The sequence below is a fragment of the Fusarium verticillioides genome, chromosome 1, assembly GCF_000149555.1.
Source record: "Fusarium verticillioides 7600 chromosome 1, whole genome shotgun sequence".
NCBI lineage: Eukaryota > Fungi > Ascomycota > Sordariomycetes > Hypocreales > Nectriaceae > Fusarium > Fusarium verticillioides.
The window spans coordinates 2,269,270-2,284,777 of NC_031675.1; the positions used below are offsets into that span (position 1 = coordinate 2,269,270).

The 15,508-nt window shown below is 50.3% G+C and overlaps 5 protein-coding genes across 25 annotated transcripts; 3 read left to right on the forward strand and 2 right to left on the reverse strand.

Annotated features, from left to right (window-relative positions):
* Positions 1-233: 233 nt before the first annotated feature.
* Positions 234-3,322, forward strand: FVEG_14808 (hypothetical protein). The gene is made up of 2 exons (XM_018903815.1): positions 234-2,440; positions 2,499-3,322. Exons 1-2 carry the CDS (start codon positions 2,312-2,314, stop codon positions 2,721-2,723), a joined length of 354 nt encoding a protein of 117 aa, XP_018744093.1. The 5' UTR covers positions 234-2,311; the 3' UTR covers positions 2,724-3,322.
* Positions 3,323-4,145: 823 nt separating this feature from the next.
* On the forward strand, positions 4,146-11,851 carry FVEG_01311 (hypothetical protein). 21 transcript variants are annotated; one of them, XM_018888211.1, is made up of 4 exons: positions 4,146-5,759; positions 6,560-6,646; positions 6,843-7,685; positions 7,746-11,851. In XM_018888211.1, exons 3-4 carry the CDS (start codon positions 6,878-6,880, stop codon positions 8,588-8,590), a joined length of 1,653 nt encoding a protein of 550 aa, XP_018744084.1. In that variant the 5' UTR covers positions 4,146-5,759; positions 6,560-6,646; positions 6,843-6,877; the 3' UTR covers positions 8,591-11,851. The 21 variants fall into 21 exon arrangements, with proteins under 21 accessions (XP_018744084.1, XP_018744082.1, XP_018744075.1 ...); XM_018888210.1 differs by having other exon boundaries at positions 4,190-4,463; positions 4,521-5,759; positions 6,560-7,685; XM_018888213.1 differs by lacking the exon at positions 6,560-6,646 and having other exon boundaries at positions 4,190-4,463; positions 4,521-5,759.
* On the reverse strand, positions 9,932-11,657 carry FVEG_01310 (hypothetical protein). Its single transcript, XM_018888205.1, has 4 exons — positions 10,896-11,657; positions 10,656-10,789; positions 10,491-10,609; positions 9,932-10,410 (listed from the first exon to the last, which is right to left on the reverse strand). The coding sequence occupies exons 1-4, from the start codon at positions 11,178-11,180 to the stop codon at positions 10,046-10,048; spliced, it is 903 nt and encodes a 300-aa protein (XP_018744092.1). The 5' UTR covers positions 11,181-11,657; the 3' UTR covers positions 9,932-10,045.
* FVEG_01309 (hypothetical protein) lies at positions 11,726-14,416 on the reverse strand. The gene is made up of 2 exons (XM_018888204.1): positions 13,957-14,416; positions 11,726-13,820 (listed from the first exon to the last, which is right to left on the reverse strand). Exon 2 carries the CDS (start codon positions 13,647-13,649, stop codon positions 12,852-12,854), a length of 798 nt encoding a protein of 265 aa, XP_018744070.1. The 5' UTR covers positions 13,650-13,820; positions 13,957-14,416; the 3' UTR covers positions 11,726-12,851.
* A 522-nt stretch (positions 14,417-14,938) lies between these two features.
* FVEG_14807 (hypothetical protein) lies at positions 14,939-15,366 on the forward strand (the record flags this gene model as incomplete). The annotated part of the gene is made up of 2 exons (XM_018903814.1): positions 14,939-15,174; positions 15,294-15,366. Exons 1-2 carry the CDS (start codon positions 15,053-15,055, stop codon positions 15,364-15,366), a joined length of 195 nt encoding a protein of 64 aa, XP_018744069.1. The 5' UTR covers positions 14,939-15,052.
* Positions 15,367-15,508: the final 142 nt, after the last annotated feature.

Consider the following 15,508-nt stretch of genomic DNA (forward strand, 5'->3'; position numbering starts at 1 on the left):
CTGGATGGAATCAGGCATCGACGGTAACGAATAGGAAAAGATACAAACCGGATTGCTGGACTTTGAACCATCTGAAAGACAAGCATATCACAAACAGAACAGGGGCCTGGGGGTGAGGCTATTGGAATGAGGGCCGAGACAAACGCCTCTTGTTGGTAGCCAGGAATCGGCCGCACGGACTGATGTGATTGGTTTCGTACTCGCAAGTCAGCCAGAAGACGAAATTTCCAGCCGGTCAGGCGTCACAAGACATAGAGCCGAGGACAGATTAGCAAGGATGATACATCAGCATGATGCAATGCGGACCCGGATTTATGGAGAAGGCCTTTGACTCAGGTATTGTCAACGGGCTAAGAGATACAATGGCGACTCAGTTATTCAAAGAATCGAGAAACCGCGCAAGGTGAAGGAGATGGCAGCCAGCCAGCCAGCCAGCCAAACAAAACGGGAGGTCAAATTATACCTTGGGGACGCGAGACCAGGATCTGGCGAGGGGAAAGTCAGCCACTTGAACGGTGATTTTCCACAAGAGATTAGGCCGAGGCGAAGAGACTGGGGGTCCGGCGCCGGCAAGGTTTCACGTGCGGGCCGGCCGGGAAAGCAACCTCATACGCCGTTTGCCAGTGATCTACAAGCGAGATTTTTACGTTACGGTTTAAGGCAGGTACTGAAGTTGAAGGTCCATGTTTAGGGCGCCTTTGGCTTGGTGTGTTTGAGCACGTCCAGACGACGACTGAGTGGTAGGCGAACCATGACGACGCAACAAAGGCCAATGAAATTACGCAAGAGACTCGTGCTATATAGTATGAACGAAGAAGAAAAGAAGAGGAAGAAGAAAAAAGCTTGAGGATGAGGCTCAAAGATACTAACGGCTGAACGGTTTCATAGATGACAGGTTGTTGGAACATGGAATAAAAGCCGCGGCGGGCCAAGTCAAACATAGGCGAGATGGATCCGTTTGGTGGTGATCGATATCGGTAGCCCCCGCTCATCAATGATGGATGGGAACTGTGGCTTGTTAGTTCGTACATAGGCATGCAAACTGTCTGTGGATATGAGCTGAGCATCACGAGGGACCACGGGGCACAGATGTCTCTCCCATTCCCAGAAGGTGAAGGGCCATGCTTCTCGCGTATCTCGTCTACGACCTTAGGTCAATCCATGGACCATGGCGGAAACAGCAACCTCTGGGGTCCAGGTTGGGGTCACGGTGGATGGGTCTGTGTATGTATGTATGTACATACATACATGGGGGGGCATGAAGATCCTGGATCTGGAGAATCTTTGGGAGCACTCGCATGGCCAACATAGGTAGCGGGTTTGGCGGGTCCCCCTACCTGTCTATATGCAGAGATGCAGCCTCTCGCTGGCCATGGCATTTCTCCATGATCATACTTGTACATACATTGTCCATGAAGGGAGGAGAGCCACATAGCGGGAACTGTGTGAGTGCGGGAACGGATGGACAGTGAACGAGGATCGTGGGTTGGGCTGGGTTGGTTAGGCTGGGCTGGGCTGGCTGGGGACATGAATTGGTGTGGTCCGGGGTCTTGGGGCGATCGTTCCCGCACCTCCCTCCCTCTGCCATAGCTTCCTGGGGCTCCATCTGACTGCTAACTATCCGGACCTAGGAATGCATTTCTTAGCAGTCTGCTGGGCGGTGAGTTCTTATAGTATCTCATACGCATTTGCGAGCTCTTGTGACGCTCTGTAGAGCGCCTTATCAAGCAGGAAAGGCTACATCAGAGGCATGACAAGGACAAGGGGGGTTTAAGAGTGGACAACGGTGGAACGGGTCATGATTCTGGGGTCGCGATTGATCGACTCGGTTGGCGTTCCAGGCATCTGGAGCCTTTTGCGACAGGACGTTGGAGACCTGCAACGTTATTGCATAGAGGTGGGTTCCATCTAACTAAACAGCTGACTGAGAATTAATAGTGTCTTGATCACTTCATGGTATTTTCCCCATCCTTGCTGGAGCCTTTCGAGGCGTGTGAGGAACCTCGGCTCGTTTGATTCATTATGAAATACCATCACGGGAGATTGTGATTCCGGATCTTGAGTGCACTACCTTGACGGGCTGTCACTGATAACTTGATCAGGTTCCTCTAATACTGTGCAGCTGTCGAGGAACAGAATGTAAGGCTAGAGTGTTCTAACGATGAGCAAACAAGGGAATGCAACATGAGTGCGACTTTATGAGGTCCCCTTCGTTTCTCGCGAAGGCTGGAAGAAACAAGATTCACATCTCGAATGACAAGAATGAAGGCAGCAGTTAGCGAAGGTGAGACCTTCTCGCGGAAGAGATGCGATGTGGGTCAAACAAGGTGATAAATGTACACGATATGAGACAAGATATCACGGGCCAAAAAAAAAAGGTGAGACACAGGAAGCAAGACGACATCAAAGTGTTTCCCATCCTGTCTCGACTGGCACCTCGGTGAGCATTTTGATACCGTGTTAAGCCCAGGCTGACCGAACTATGGTTCACGACGCAGCTGGCTGGGTGCTGCGATGCTTCAATATCTGTTTGTCTTGCACGGCAAGAGTCTCTGTGCAGATATCTACATACGAACAACTGGAAGCTCGCCCAAACAGATCACATATACGGAGATGAGAAGAGAGTTATTATCAACTATGCGATGAGAAATCAAAAACGTCAATCAAGGTCTGCGACGCAGCAACGTTTCATGTCATCGAAGGCAGAACTGCTAGCCATGTAATGGGATCTGCATGCAGTTAGCATCGTGACGGCGCCCACAGGACAAGCGACAGGCAGACATTGGAGGCTAGGGCGACAAAGGGCGCTTGCGTGCATGGACATGGAGCATGGAGTGAGCGGCATACCCACACACCCGTCACAGGGAATGGGACCACACAGAGCACGGTGCGACAATGAGACCCAGTGTAGCGGATCAGAGGCTGGCGAGGATCTCCATATCCATATCCAACAGTCTATCTCGAGACTCAAGTCTTGTTAGACCAACTAACTTAGTACTGAGCAAACTGATGGATCACTGATGCCATGTCGAAATCTTCGATCAACATTCTATCTTGGCCGGGAGAATAGAGCTAATCATTTTGACTCATCTCTGTGCAGACTTTGAGTTAATGTCATGAAAATACACAGGCGAGTGCGGATATTTGGCCTTATCCCATTCGAGAATCTAGGTCCATCTCAAAGATAGGAGCCTTCTTAGTGCATGGATCTATCAGAAAGGAATATGCCAAAAGACCGCAACTCGGCTTTCATTGTAAGGTTCAGAATCAAGCCATGGCCAGGAGACTTTGAGAAACCAATAGCCTATGATAGAGAGGAAGCATGCGCTTGCTGAAGCAGACCAAAGCACCAAAACTTCATCAGTATCAAGCTGCATATGCAGCTTAGTAGGTATATCCAGCAGACACATTGACGCGTTACGAGATGCTGACAACCGATGACACCCAAGCCGTTGACTTGAGCCTACCGGAGCCAGGAGGCTTCAGCCGTTACGGCGTATTCTGAATTGGGTTTTGCTTTCTATCTGCAAGCTCAGTAACAACCTTGCCCAGTGATATCTCACTACTTGAGAGGGTGGCCAGGGAGGCGCTGAGCTATAGCCGAAGCTGAGCTAAAGGTCCCAATGATGCTGATGCTGATGACGCGGGGAAACTGGTGTATGTATGTATGTACGTGACTGTGCTAGGAAGTTGAGCAGTCTCAGTTTGGTTATCCTGTCAAGCCTGCTCACCATCGACAGTTTCTTATCTGGGAAACACACCTCTTGATATTGCGCTGCTTCTCCCGCCAGAACCCTCTACACCGCATTCTGTCACGTCTTTCGACGATGCCTACCTTAGTTTCTGTCATCATAATCATTATCTTTACTGCTCAAAACTCAACTCCGCCTCCGCCTGGTCGTCTCCTCATCATCATCTTCCTCACTGTGTCTTGTCTTACCTCTCATAGATACACACCATTTTCTAATGATAGCCAACCAGGGCTTTTGTTCCCCTGCTCGTTGATCCTTGTACTTGTCCATGCCTTAGTAGCTTGGCTCAACTAGCTCTCCACTCACATCCCCTCCTCCCCCAGGCTTGCGCCATCTCAACCAACCATTCTTCGTCATCCGTCTCCCTCGATCGCACCGTCTTTCCAACGGTAAACCCTTTTCCCCTCCACTCCATCCTCTTTGATATCCCAGTAGCCCTCTTTGTCCCACTCCCTCTTCGTCGTCCTCCTCCTCCCTCCATCTTCCACTGCTGGACGGATGCCATCCGCACCTACAATAAACCATCCATCTGTCTGTTCATCTGTCTATCAAACAATCAACTCGCCCAGACTGGCAATACCGTGATTAAACATCGTCGGCACCATCATCGTCTTGTCGACCTGTGTCGCTACACGACCAACTGCCTCGTTTCACTCTGCCTTACACAGCATCCCCCTCATCACCTCGTACGGCATTCTGAAGCACCTGGGAGTAAAATCCCCTCCCCTCGAATTATTCATCCTTATTAACTTGAATTTGAATCTCAAGGAGCACAGCTCCCGCGCGCAACACGCGCAACTTGTGCAGCGTCGACAGAACGCAGCAAGTTGGACTTTACTTGACCCTGTCCACTATCAAACGCTTCTATCACTCCCAGTCGCGATATGTCATATCGTTGATTGCGAGTCTTGTTTCTGCCTTTGTCGCATTATCATCGCTTCTTACCTAACACGCGCAACACGTTATTCGTTTGTTCATACAATCAATTCATTCTCTTTTGAAAAGCGCACTCCTTTCAAAGCGCAGCGATCGCATCGCAGCGCATCAACATTGGATTTGAACCACACTCGGCTCAGGTCGATACTTGATACAGCCCATGTGCTAGACGATCTCCGCTTTGAACGCTTCAGACTCGTTTCTTCTCCACATCCACACGCGCCTCCTCCGTCGCATTATCTCATACTACCTTACATACGCTACCTACGCTACAGTATCACTGGCGCGCAATCACCCGTATTAGAGACCCTAATTAAGAGTCACTCACCGTTGCTTACACCCCCCGCTGCGCCGCCGCCTCCTACTCCTCCTCTACTTCCTCCGGCTTGAACCTCCAAGGATTCGGTTCTGGTTTTTGATTCTGATTCTGACTCTTGGGTCTTGGTCTTGATATCCCTGGTCCTTTTTTGTGGATTCTTTCTACTGGAGCCATTTCAGGGGCTGTTGATTGGTTCCTTCCTGCTCAGGCATGCTCCTGCCTCCCAAGAGTGGTTTTTCTTACCTTAGCTTCCTGGTCTCAAATCGCCACTGGCTTTACTGCAAGTGCGACTGATTCCCAGATTTCACTGTAGCTGCTACCTTAGCTGCTCACTACTACTACACCTTCCCTCCCACCCCATTGAGATTCAGCGCGCAGTCCCGCCCCCCTCCTCCACCTGCCACCATCTCATCGTTCATCATTAACCCATCACCATCCACCCATCCACCATCGGCTTTCCGCCATCACACACGCACGCACACACGCATACACACGCATACACCCGCTCCATCGCATCGTCTAATCATCCTGTTGACAATCTATCAATCACTTTGTTTGGACGCGCATCTTGGAATCTTCAGAGCTCTGTTGATATTCTTGTTGTTACGCGACCGTTCGTTGGTTTTACTTGCGCGCCCATACGCTGGCTGGCTAATCTGATCATTGAGATTCGTCCGTGAGCCTCTTTGACGTCGTTGTCGCACAACGCGATCCCGCGTCTATATTTCATATCATTCTATCACCAGACAAAGGTAAATCCTGCCAAAGTTTTCATTCTGCGTGCATCTTCTCATTCTTGCTTTCTGCGTCTTGTTTCGTCTCCTTCTGTTCTTGTTTGTCTCTTTTGCTTCCTACACCTGTCCCGCCGCTGCCGCGGCCAGCGTCTGGATTACTACGATCTTGTCTCGGTTTGGCTCAACTTCCGGCTGGAGTCTACGCCCCGGCCTGCGCTTGACTCTCCCTTCTGAGCCAAGGCCTGGCAGGCCAAATCGCACATCACAAGGCCAGGCAGGCTTCCCACTTTAAGCTCGCCATATATCTACAATCCGCCATTCACGCTCAACGACGCGCCTCCTTCTGGCTGCCAACCACGTGCGACTCGCGTTGCCTCCTTTCTGCATCTTCTCCAACCCGTCAACCCGTCAGTCCAAGCATCTCTGGACACGTCGCCATCGCTTTCCCGTGGTCGCAACTTCACCCATCCCCCGCTCGCTCGGTAGCTCTGTGATGTACTCCGCTCAGCAAACCAGCGCTGATAATGCGACAATCAACCCAGCTGCGCTCAGCTCACCTGGTAAGTTTTATAATCCTATTTCTTCCTTTTCGTGATCGCATGTCCTCCACAAACCTCACTCCACTCTTAAATCATGCCATACACACGTACAAGTGATAATATCACTTGCGCCCAAACTCCATGATGCATGCATTTGCCCCGCACTACAACTTTCGTGCCCTGCGACCGGGGGATTCAAGCGTGAAATAGGTTGCGCCACCCGTCACCACAGTCCGTAAATTCAACTCAAGGTTCAAAATGCTAATCAGCTTTCTCCAGTCATAGGTCTGACGCAACAACCCCAGCGCACACTCAAGCGCAGTCATTCTCCTGGAGTTTACGACTCGCCTCAGCTTGGCGATGACGGTATGTCGGCGATTAGTATTTCGCCGCTACTTTACTCATTTCGGCACCCGACTACCTTGCGCCAGAAACGGCGATCAATTACGATTCCTTGATTGCTATTTTTGTTCCTATGCTTTATGCCGTATTTCGTTGCAGTATTTGCGGGCTCAAAAGTTCAACTGGTGGCAAAAGTGCTGACCTATCTTGCAACCTACAGGTGATACAAAACCACTTCGAAAGAAGGCAAGACCGATGAATAAACGATCAACAGGGAGCATTTCCGAGGCTCCCGGGCAGGCCGCAGGCTCGAACCTTCCTCAGGCTATTCCTCCACCGCAGACTCCCCAGTCTCAAGGCTCAGGGCTGCCACAAACGAGCCCTGCATATACGCCGCAGACACAGATGCCGCCGAAGACCACTCCAACCAAGTCAACACTGAAGGCTCTGCCCACTGTGCGAGACCACACGACCGACCAGCTCAATCCGACTGGAGACGAGTATATACCCCGTGAAATCGATGAGTTCGGAGAGAAGAAAGTCCAGCTCAACGGCACGCTCAACGGAGGACGTGAATACAAGTGCCGAACATTCTTGGTCCCTAACCGCGGGGATAAATTGTTCATGCTGGCTACCGAATGTGCTAGGGTTTTGGGTTACCGTGATTCGTACCTCTTGTTCAACAAGAACAGGTCCCTGTACAAGATTATCGCAAGCCAGGCCGAAAAGGATGATTTAGTTGGGCAAGAAATCCTTCCCTTCTCGTATCGATCCAGGCAGATTGCCATCGTCACCGCCAGGTCAATGTTCCGACAGTTTGGAAGCCGTGTGATTGTCAATGGCCGCAGAGTTCGCGATGACTATTGGGAAACCAAGGCCCGGAAACAGGGATTCACTGAAGCTGACCTTGCCGGCGAGAAGCGCCCCGGTGCTACGAAGGCAAGAGAGGCGGCCGAGGCCCAGCAGAACAACGTCTTGTTAGCTGGTCCCCATCCAGAGATTGTGTATAGCAACAACCCAGGACCGTTCCCCGGCCCCCCGCAGCCGCACCTCGTTCAACCAGGTATGATCGGACCACCACCCGGAACCACGACAAGAATGCCCGGATTGACACTAGGATCAGACCTAAGCGACTCCCGGCCGCGCGATTACTCAGGAATTCTCAAAGGCGGACCTCGTCAGGAGATCACCGGCCCTGCTTACCAAGACCAGACCCGTCCTTCGCCCCTCGGGGAGCTCAACGCCCAGGCCCATCATGCCGCAGATTTCAACAGGTCAGTTAATCAGCAGCGGGATATGCGCAACGACTATCTCCAAGGCGTTTGGCGACGCCCACATGAGCAGCCCCCCTCCAATCTGACCCAGCAGCCTGTGGCTTCTGCCGACAATTCCAACACGGCGACCAGCAGGCCTTCACACTCACCTCACACTACAGCTACGGCCATGTCGCAGCAACCTGGATTGGTTTCCACTCAAAGCCCTCAAATGATGATGACCACTGCGCCCTACTCCCAGTCAATCAGCGCGCAGAGCAGTCTCGGTCAAGCGCCCATGAGGGGTATGGCTCAATCACCCACGCAATCGATCAGACCAACACTTCCCGGTACAGGGGGCTCCATGTCTCAGGGAACGCCTGGTTATAACTACCAATCGGGTCAGATGTGGCCGCAGACTCCGCAGGCGCCCCAGCATGGCTACGGCAGCTACACTGCTCAGTCCCAAGCACCTCACCCGTCTCAGTCGCCATCACATCTCCGTCAAGGGAGCTCGGGCCAGATGCAAAGTATGCAGTTCCCCGGCATGGCTGGTATGCAGTATGGTGCGGGTCAGAGCATGTATCCTGCAGATCAAACGCCTCGCCAATACATGCCTCAAGGTGGCGCTGGTGGGCCATCAGTCTCTCAAGGCTGGTCCGGTCAGCATTCACCAGCCCAGCAGTGGTGGACTCCAGGGCAGCAGCCTCAATAAGTTTGTGAACACCAGCTGGTGATGCGAAACGATGGAATGATATAGCCCACGATCTCACTTCGTTGAGAAGTCCAATCTGATAGTGTGGTCTGTTTGTGTTTTTTCTTATATCTTTCTTCCATTTACCCTTTTTATTTCTTTTATTTCTTTCTTGGCCTATCCTGGGTTTACATACGACTTGAGCCAGAAGACGGCTATCTTCTTGGTCTGTTTTCCTCCCTCCTGGGTCTCCATGTATGCAGATGAGTGGAGGGGCTATGTGCATCTCGAGGGGCCTTATGGCTTGAAGAATTGCTAATAGTATTTGGACTGGCTGGGATAGAGGAGTCGGACAGGACCGTGACACATGATTGTTTCTTTTTTTTTTTTTTTTTTTTTTTTTTTTGCATTTTCTATTTCTTCTACTTGTGGGTTTTGATATGAGGTAGTAAGTCTGGTTAGGTACATTCACGGGGGTAACATGCCCTGCTGTTGTTTTATTGTTGTTATATGTTTACCAGGCCATTCTGTTGGATGCAGGCATATGGATGTTATTTGGGCAGATTATTGGTTTGGTTTGGTTGTTCTGGTGGTACTACGGATGAGTTTTCGACTGCGACTTGCCTGTGTGTCGTCGCTTAGTACTATTTGTGTTGGCGAGGCATACATCTATTAGGCTTTCATTTTGATACCACGTCACTCTTCGATTCGTCCTTTTTAAACATTTCTTTCTTCCTGGAGTACAACGTACCAGTCGTGAAGCGTGTATATGCATGTGCGACATGTGAGTATCGCTCGAGAGGGGCGTGATACCGGCTGGGTGACACATTGGGGATTGGATTGTTGATGCAGATTTGATAATTCACGTCTATAGTCTTGCCTTAGCTACTTTGCGGCTTTGCTTGCTGCGTGCATAACGATGATGCTCGATGAGATGTTTAGGGCCTCGAGTAATCCTGTTGCTTTGCGATGTCCTTTGCACCGTGAGCTAAGGCTCATGTCAGTCAGAATCGAAGCTGTGCAACGAAACCGGACTCGACGTTCTGTCCGTGTCTGTTCATGCAATACGCAATCACGACAGCATGTTTTGACCCGGCCCAGCGAATCGGGCAGCCTAGGATGTTGTCGTCCAATATCTAGGGCCTATGTACTGCATCTGAAGTGACAGCACGGTAACACCCGCCGGGATGTTTCCGCCGGGACAGTATTCGCAACGGGGCTTATCTTGTGAGAGTGCAAGGAATGTGGAGTGTCTAGAGAGTGTTGACAAGGCGCGTAGTACGACAGCTGAGATTTAAGTTTCAACTGTACAACGGACCACAGTGGGAATTGTCATACCCGCTCAGCCGTGTAGGTCCAAGCAGGGCGACTGAAGAAAAGTGAAGTAGAATATCGTGTCAATAAATTGTGACAGTGGCACCATGAACGCCAGAGTCGTCCATCCAGCCCCTCGGCCGGATGGCTAACTACATATTTCTAATCACTCTCATCCCCATCCAATGCCTCGTCTCTCTCCTCTTTCCCTTCCTTGAGCTCAAGGGCATCCTGGGTATCATCGCCACTAGCTTCTCCCTCCTCCTCATCTTCTTCTTCGACTTCATCGTCCTCTGAATCTTCGGGGATCTCAACCTCATCCTCTGTTGCCGCATCCTCCTCTGCCTCTGCATTTCCAGGCTCTACACGAGGGCGCTTAGCTAGAGGGCCTGTTGAGACAGCTGTTATGTCTCCGTCAGTTTCCATGTTAGAGGTGTCTGGCATGTCAGTGTCTGGCCCGTCAGACTTTTTGGCGCGGACTTTTTGACGGTAGGATGTGCGCTTTTCAGTCTGGATAGCGTTGAACTCTGTGTGGGGTGTTAGCAGTCTTATAATATACAATCTGTCCTGCAACGAAAGACATGGCAGGGCCTATAAAAAGACATACTAGCAAATTCAGCTTCAAGAGGTTCCTTGAGGAACGCGAACTCGGTCTCCTCAAGGGCCTTGAAGACATCTGCAGGGGAGATTGTCTTTTTGCCTGCATTGACGGTGTTTTCATTGGCGCTACGCAATTAGTGATTTACTCTGGGGGGGAGAAGACTTGACGCACTGAGATGCTAGGTAGTTGATGAACACTGTGGTGCTCTGGCTTAGAGCCATGATGGCATTGGCCTGGATCTGTGTGTTGGGGGGTAGAACACCCTTGGACAGACGTGTTATTATAGACTTTGGAAGGGTCAAGTCCTATTGTTCGAATTGTTCAGTCAGTCTTTGGTTCTGAGCGTCCCTTGTGGACAGATTTGAACACTGGGTCCTTGCGAGGTCTGTGAGTTGCTGTTCTTGAACCTACCTCGATGGTGATGTGCTCCTTATGCTCTTTCTCTTTGTCCTTGTCCTTCTTGTCTCCATTCTGGTTCACAGAAGTATCCGCCTCGGCTTCCGTAGCAGCAGTCTCACTGGCAGCTTGCGGTGCTGGTGCTGGTGCTGGTGCAGTAGGTACTTGTGTGGCCATAGAATCGTTGTCATGTGTTGGAGCGGGTGCTGGGCTTTGGTCCAAGGGCGACACATCATCCATCGGGACAAATCGTGCAGTCGAAGTGTCGCTTTTTCGCGAGCTAGACTTGCGAGGTGGCATTGTGAATGGTGGTGAGAATAGTATGTTGACGCTGGGAAGAGATGCTTTAGATGTGGCTGTGCAGATCTTGTTGCCCAGGTATACAGCTGAGATGGGGTAAATGGATACTTTGGTCGAACAGCAATGTTATCCCCTTATTGTATTTGATGTTCATCAGAGGGAGCACCTCTGATATGGCGACCACTTGGTCACTCTCTTCTCAGCCCCTTTCTGGTGGTGATCTCGAGTCGGGTATTGGAGAGCAAGGAATGTCGAGATCAGTATTGGTCCCTATTTTGTTGGTCGATATTCATCTACGCAGCAAGAACCAAACCTCGATGCTTGCGGACGCTGTAGATCCTGACCAAGATAATTCGTTGTTGGCTTGGATTTTTAGTGAGAACGCAAGTGAACCAGGACTGAGGTTGGGTGCAAGCTTAGTGAACGCGCCAAATGGGATTGAGACGGGATGTGGCTGGACGCGACATATGCCCCGCTGTGAGTGGCTAGGGACGCGTTAAGTGGTTTCTTAGTGGAACAAGGCTGGCACCTCGGGAACAGAGTGCGATTACTCCGTCCCTATCCATAAGGTAAGTAAGTACCTTACAAAGCAAAGCCAATGGCATATCAATTAAACTTCATATAAAGACGTTTTTGGAACGTAACGGGTATAAGGCTAATTATGTCGATCTAAAGTTTAATCTTGTTCATCTTAATTGCGTCAGTGATACTCCGTACTGCTCCGTCTGTCAGTCCGATGCGCGCAAGATTCAAGCAAGGGTTTAAGGTAGACATGCAGGGAGGGTTTGTTGTCAATCTGTTTGAATTGGAGTGCATATCTATATATCTATATATATATAGCTTTCGTATAGGTGTTTGGCACATGAGTGATGATGCCAATGACTCGTTTGTCTGTCCAGCTCCGTATCTTAATAGGAGAACTCTCGTCGCCAGGCTCGAGTCAGCCGTGGATATCATCTGCATCGTATGAAACGGACCGTCTTGTATCCATCCGTTCATATCACTTCCTCGCTTGGTCGTAATAACATAAAGAGAAAAAGATCGAGAAAAAAATGAAAGTCTGGGGTATATCCGTCATCAAAATGCACACAAAATCCTCCGTGTTCCAGCACCGGGCATAGACGCCAGCGCATAAAATCATGGTCCCCATGGCTTCCAAATGCCAAGGGTAAAATGAGGCGGTCTCAACCGGTCTCATGGTTACTGTCTCTTTTAGGAGAGGAGTGAGAAGCGAAGATCGAAAATGACAGTGGGTTCTTGCGTATTCGTGAAGAGAAAGTAAGTGGGTGTTTGAGGTCGAGGCTTGGGGTAGAGTCGCGTCGAGCATCATAAAGGCGAATCTCTTGGTCATTAACGAGATGAGGCAATATCTTCAGGTCAATGCCGAGGGGCCCATCACGATCGAATTGCCTCTGAGTGACAGCGGCAATGCAATGGCAATGTTTCTATGGACCGGGTATAGCCCTTCTAGAAACGGGTCAGAAATGATCTCGGCCCCGCCAATTTTGACTGTGACTGGGGTGTTGATGGGGTTTGACGGGGGTTGAAACAAGCCGTCACGGAAACCGTTTCTTGATACGGCTCGGGATGGTAATCAACAATACAAGGGCATGCATGTCATGTTGTATTGGTTCTCAGTGTCAGTACGGAGTATCGTCAGATTCTTCTGGCTCAGCCGATGGCCCTGCCAATCTCTGATTTGCGGATTAAAGGTCGCGGCGACAGCCCACCGAGGAAAACTTCATCGTCGAATGAGAGTCGGTTCATGTTGGACATGGAATGCATTCGCTGGTGCTGTCGTCGAATATCCAATGACCGATTTGCTCTCGGTAGGTATTCGCTGGAACTACGAGTGCCGAAGAAGGCATCGGGATAGTGACCATGCCAGGGATCACGAGGTGATACTGCGCCCATAGTGCTGCTGCGACTGCTGCGAGTTCGACTGTGGCGAGCAGAAGGGGGGAGCTTGGCTAATCGTGAAGGTTGACGCTTCACAGGTGGGATGAAGGCATCTTCACCCTGGACGGCCTCGTCAGTCAGACCGGGGCGAGAATTGGGAGCACGGGCAACGACTGGGGTTGAAGGGGTATCGATGCTGTGCTTGTGGTGAAGTGAGCGTGGTGAGAGTTCCTCAGAGACTCGGGGATGAGGACGATCGTAGACAATAACACTCGGAGGTTTGCGTATGGAACTAAACGATGTGCTCTTCTGTCTCTGGTGCTGGAGTTGTCGCTCTAGGTCATTGGCTTCGTTGTTTGCAGCCTCGATGATGCGTGCCTTTTCTTGGTTCCTGTCCTTCTTCCACGACTCGATTTCCTCGTCGCCGATGGGAGTGATGCCTCTGTTCATGAAGAGAAATCGACGTTGGCGGCTGCGGCGGTAGAGGAAACATCCGACTGCGGTAATGGCGGTGACGGGAACCACGGTCGCGAGGACAATGATGAGAGCTTGGAGGTGTGAATCCTTCATGGTTATATCGCCATTCTGTGTCTGTATGTGAAGACGTCAGAGGGAGGGAGGTGAAGTGAGGTTGGCAAGTATTAGTAAAAGTCACGCCAATGTCGTCCAAAGGTGTGGGGGAAGAAGAGAAGGTGAGCGAATGTTGAGCTTGGAGGATATACACTTCCGAGTTGAGGCCAACTGGGAGACGGTTAGTTATTGTACTAGATCATTTGTATGTACAGTATAAGCTGGATGAGATTCGAGATGATGGATGGTGTCCATGCATATATCATCCATGCAACAGGCATATATTAAATGGGCAATGTTCACTAACAATCAAGCGGCTACTCGTGATTGAGCTTCAGTGATAATCGGGACGAGTGGAATTGGAATTCACTCAGTTCGATTGAAAACCAATTCGACAGTCGGTATAAGTCAACCTCAAGGTATCGACGTTGGATGGGACGTCGGTAGAGATGGGATGAGATGAGAGGAGTATAGGTGAAGATATGTCGACCAGGAACTCAAAGGCCATGTATATGGCACAGGCAGGACGAAGGTCAAGAGATCAGAATGTGAGTTGGGGGGCGATTGAAGCTATATACAGACTGGTGGTTTCAAAGAGTGGGAAAGGGTGTGCAGACTACATGGGGGAGGCCTAACGTAGGATCGTCATGACCAGCGAGCATGCAACGCCAGATATTAGTCTTTACTAAGAAAAACGTGCTGTACAGCATGTACCTAGCTAGTCAAGAATAAGAACAAGATATGAGAGACATGCGAGATGGTGAGAGACAGGAGGTGTGAAGCCTCACTCAAGTGGGGGGTGTGGACTATGGTGGATAGGTAGTAGGTAGTGAGTGGATAGGGGGTGAGACTAGGCTCTGAGCTGCTGATACATGAAACCCTGGTCTACAAACCACCAAAGAGGTCTGCTCTACAGTACCGGTATTATCGATCAAGAGGTCGACTTCTGATTACAGCAGAGTTGCGTCTCTTTTCTTTAACGTGCAGGGTTGATTGAGAAATGCCCTGCATTGCATTGCATTGCATTCCATGTTAAAGAGTCGCAAAGAGACACAGACCGCACATTAAAGTGTCAATGTAGGGAGAAACAGGAAACAAGGACGCAGCCAATCTGAACCGTCCTGCAAGTTTGTGCCTGAACGAGTTGAAACTGGAGAAAAATTCCCGCACAACCAATCCAGCTCGACTCGTGCCTTGGGTCGCACAATCTTTTTTGTCCCTCATCATGTGTCAGTTGATTCACTGAAGACAAAATGGATACCCTCCCCCTGGTGAGACGGCGCTGGGCACGGTTCAGGACGTTTTAGGGCCATGCAGTTTTCTAGGCCAGGCCCCAGAGGGAACTGACTATTCTAGTTGGAGTCGGTCGTCCGGACCTGAGGGGCAGGAGACAGGGGATATTGATGGATTCTAGCGCCATGGCGCTGATGGATTGGAGGAGCATCATGAACGTGGCACACTCAGGGACGAACAGTCCCTATTCTCTGTGCATACGATCTACTGAAGCAGACAGGGGTGATGAGTGGTGAGTGTGGTGAGTGAGTATCCGTAGGTGAGCTCAATCCAGTGATTCTGTACTGATTACCGCGTATGTACCCACTCCGTACGGAGGATGGGTATCTCTCAGAACTAGTTACAGAACAGTAAATTGTTTCAACAGCCTAATAAGAGACTCTCATGTGCTATCGATGCACCTCAATTCTCTCCTAAGGATTAAGGTGCCATAGGTACCTACCTCAAGAGCACTCTTGCAGGAGACACTCGCATAGAACTCTCATGAATTACAATTCAGTTCGTAGAAATAAAGTGGCAGGAACTGCTGTGCCATACACTACCTTACCTTAGTACCTACCTTACTC

Bases quoted from the DNA above. Each gene is read 5' to 3' on its own strand.
- FVEG_14808 (XM_018903815.1), top strand. From the start codon at position 2,312: ATGTGGGTCAAACAAGGTGATAAATGTACACGATATGAGACAAGATAT. The intron at 2,441-2,498 runs GTGAGCATTTTG...TTCACGACGCAG, and splicing joins CTGTCTCGACTGGCACCTCG to CTGGCTGGGTGCTGCGATGC.
- FVEG_01311 (XM_018888206.1), top strand. From the start codon at position 6,235: ATGTACTCCGCTCAGCAAACCAGCGCTGATAATGCGACAATCAACCCA. The intron at 6,302-6,559 runs GTAAGTTTTATA...AGCTTTCTCCAG, and splicing joins AGCTGCGCTCAGCTCACCTG to TCATAGGTCTGACGCAACAA. The intron at 6,647-6,842 runs GTATGTCGGCGA...TGCAACCTACAG, and splicing joins GCCTCAGCTTGGCGATGACG to GTGATACAAAACCACTTCGA.
- FVEG_01310 (XM_018888205.1), bottom strand. From the start codon at position 11,180: ATGCCACCTCGCAAGTCTAGCTCGCGAAAAAGCGACACTTCGACTGCA. The intron at 10,790-10,895 runs GTAGGTTCAAGA...TTCGAACAATAG, and splicing joins AGGAGCACATCACCATCGAG to GACTTGACCCTTCCAAAGTC. The intron at 10,610-10,655 runs GTGCGTCAAGTC...CTAATTGCGTAG, and splicing joins ATCAACTACCTAGCATCTCA to CGCCAATGAAAACACCGTCA.
- FVEG_01309 (XM_018888204.1), bottom strand. From the start codon at position 13,649: ATGAAGGATTCACACCTCCAAGCTCTCATCATTGTCCTCGCGACCGTG.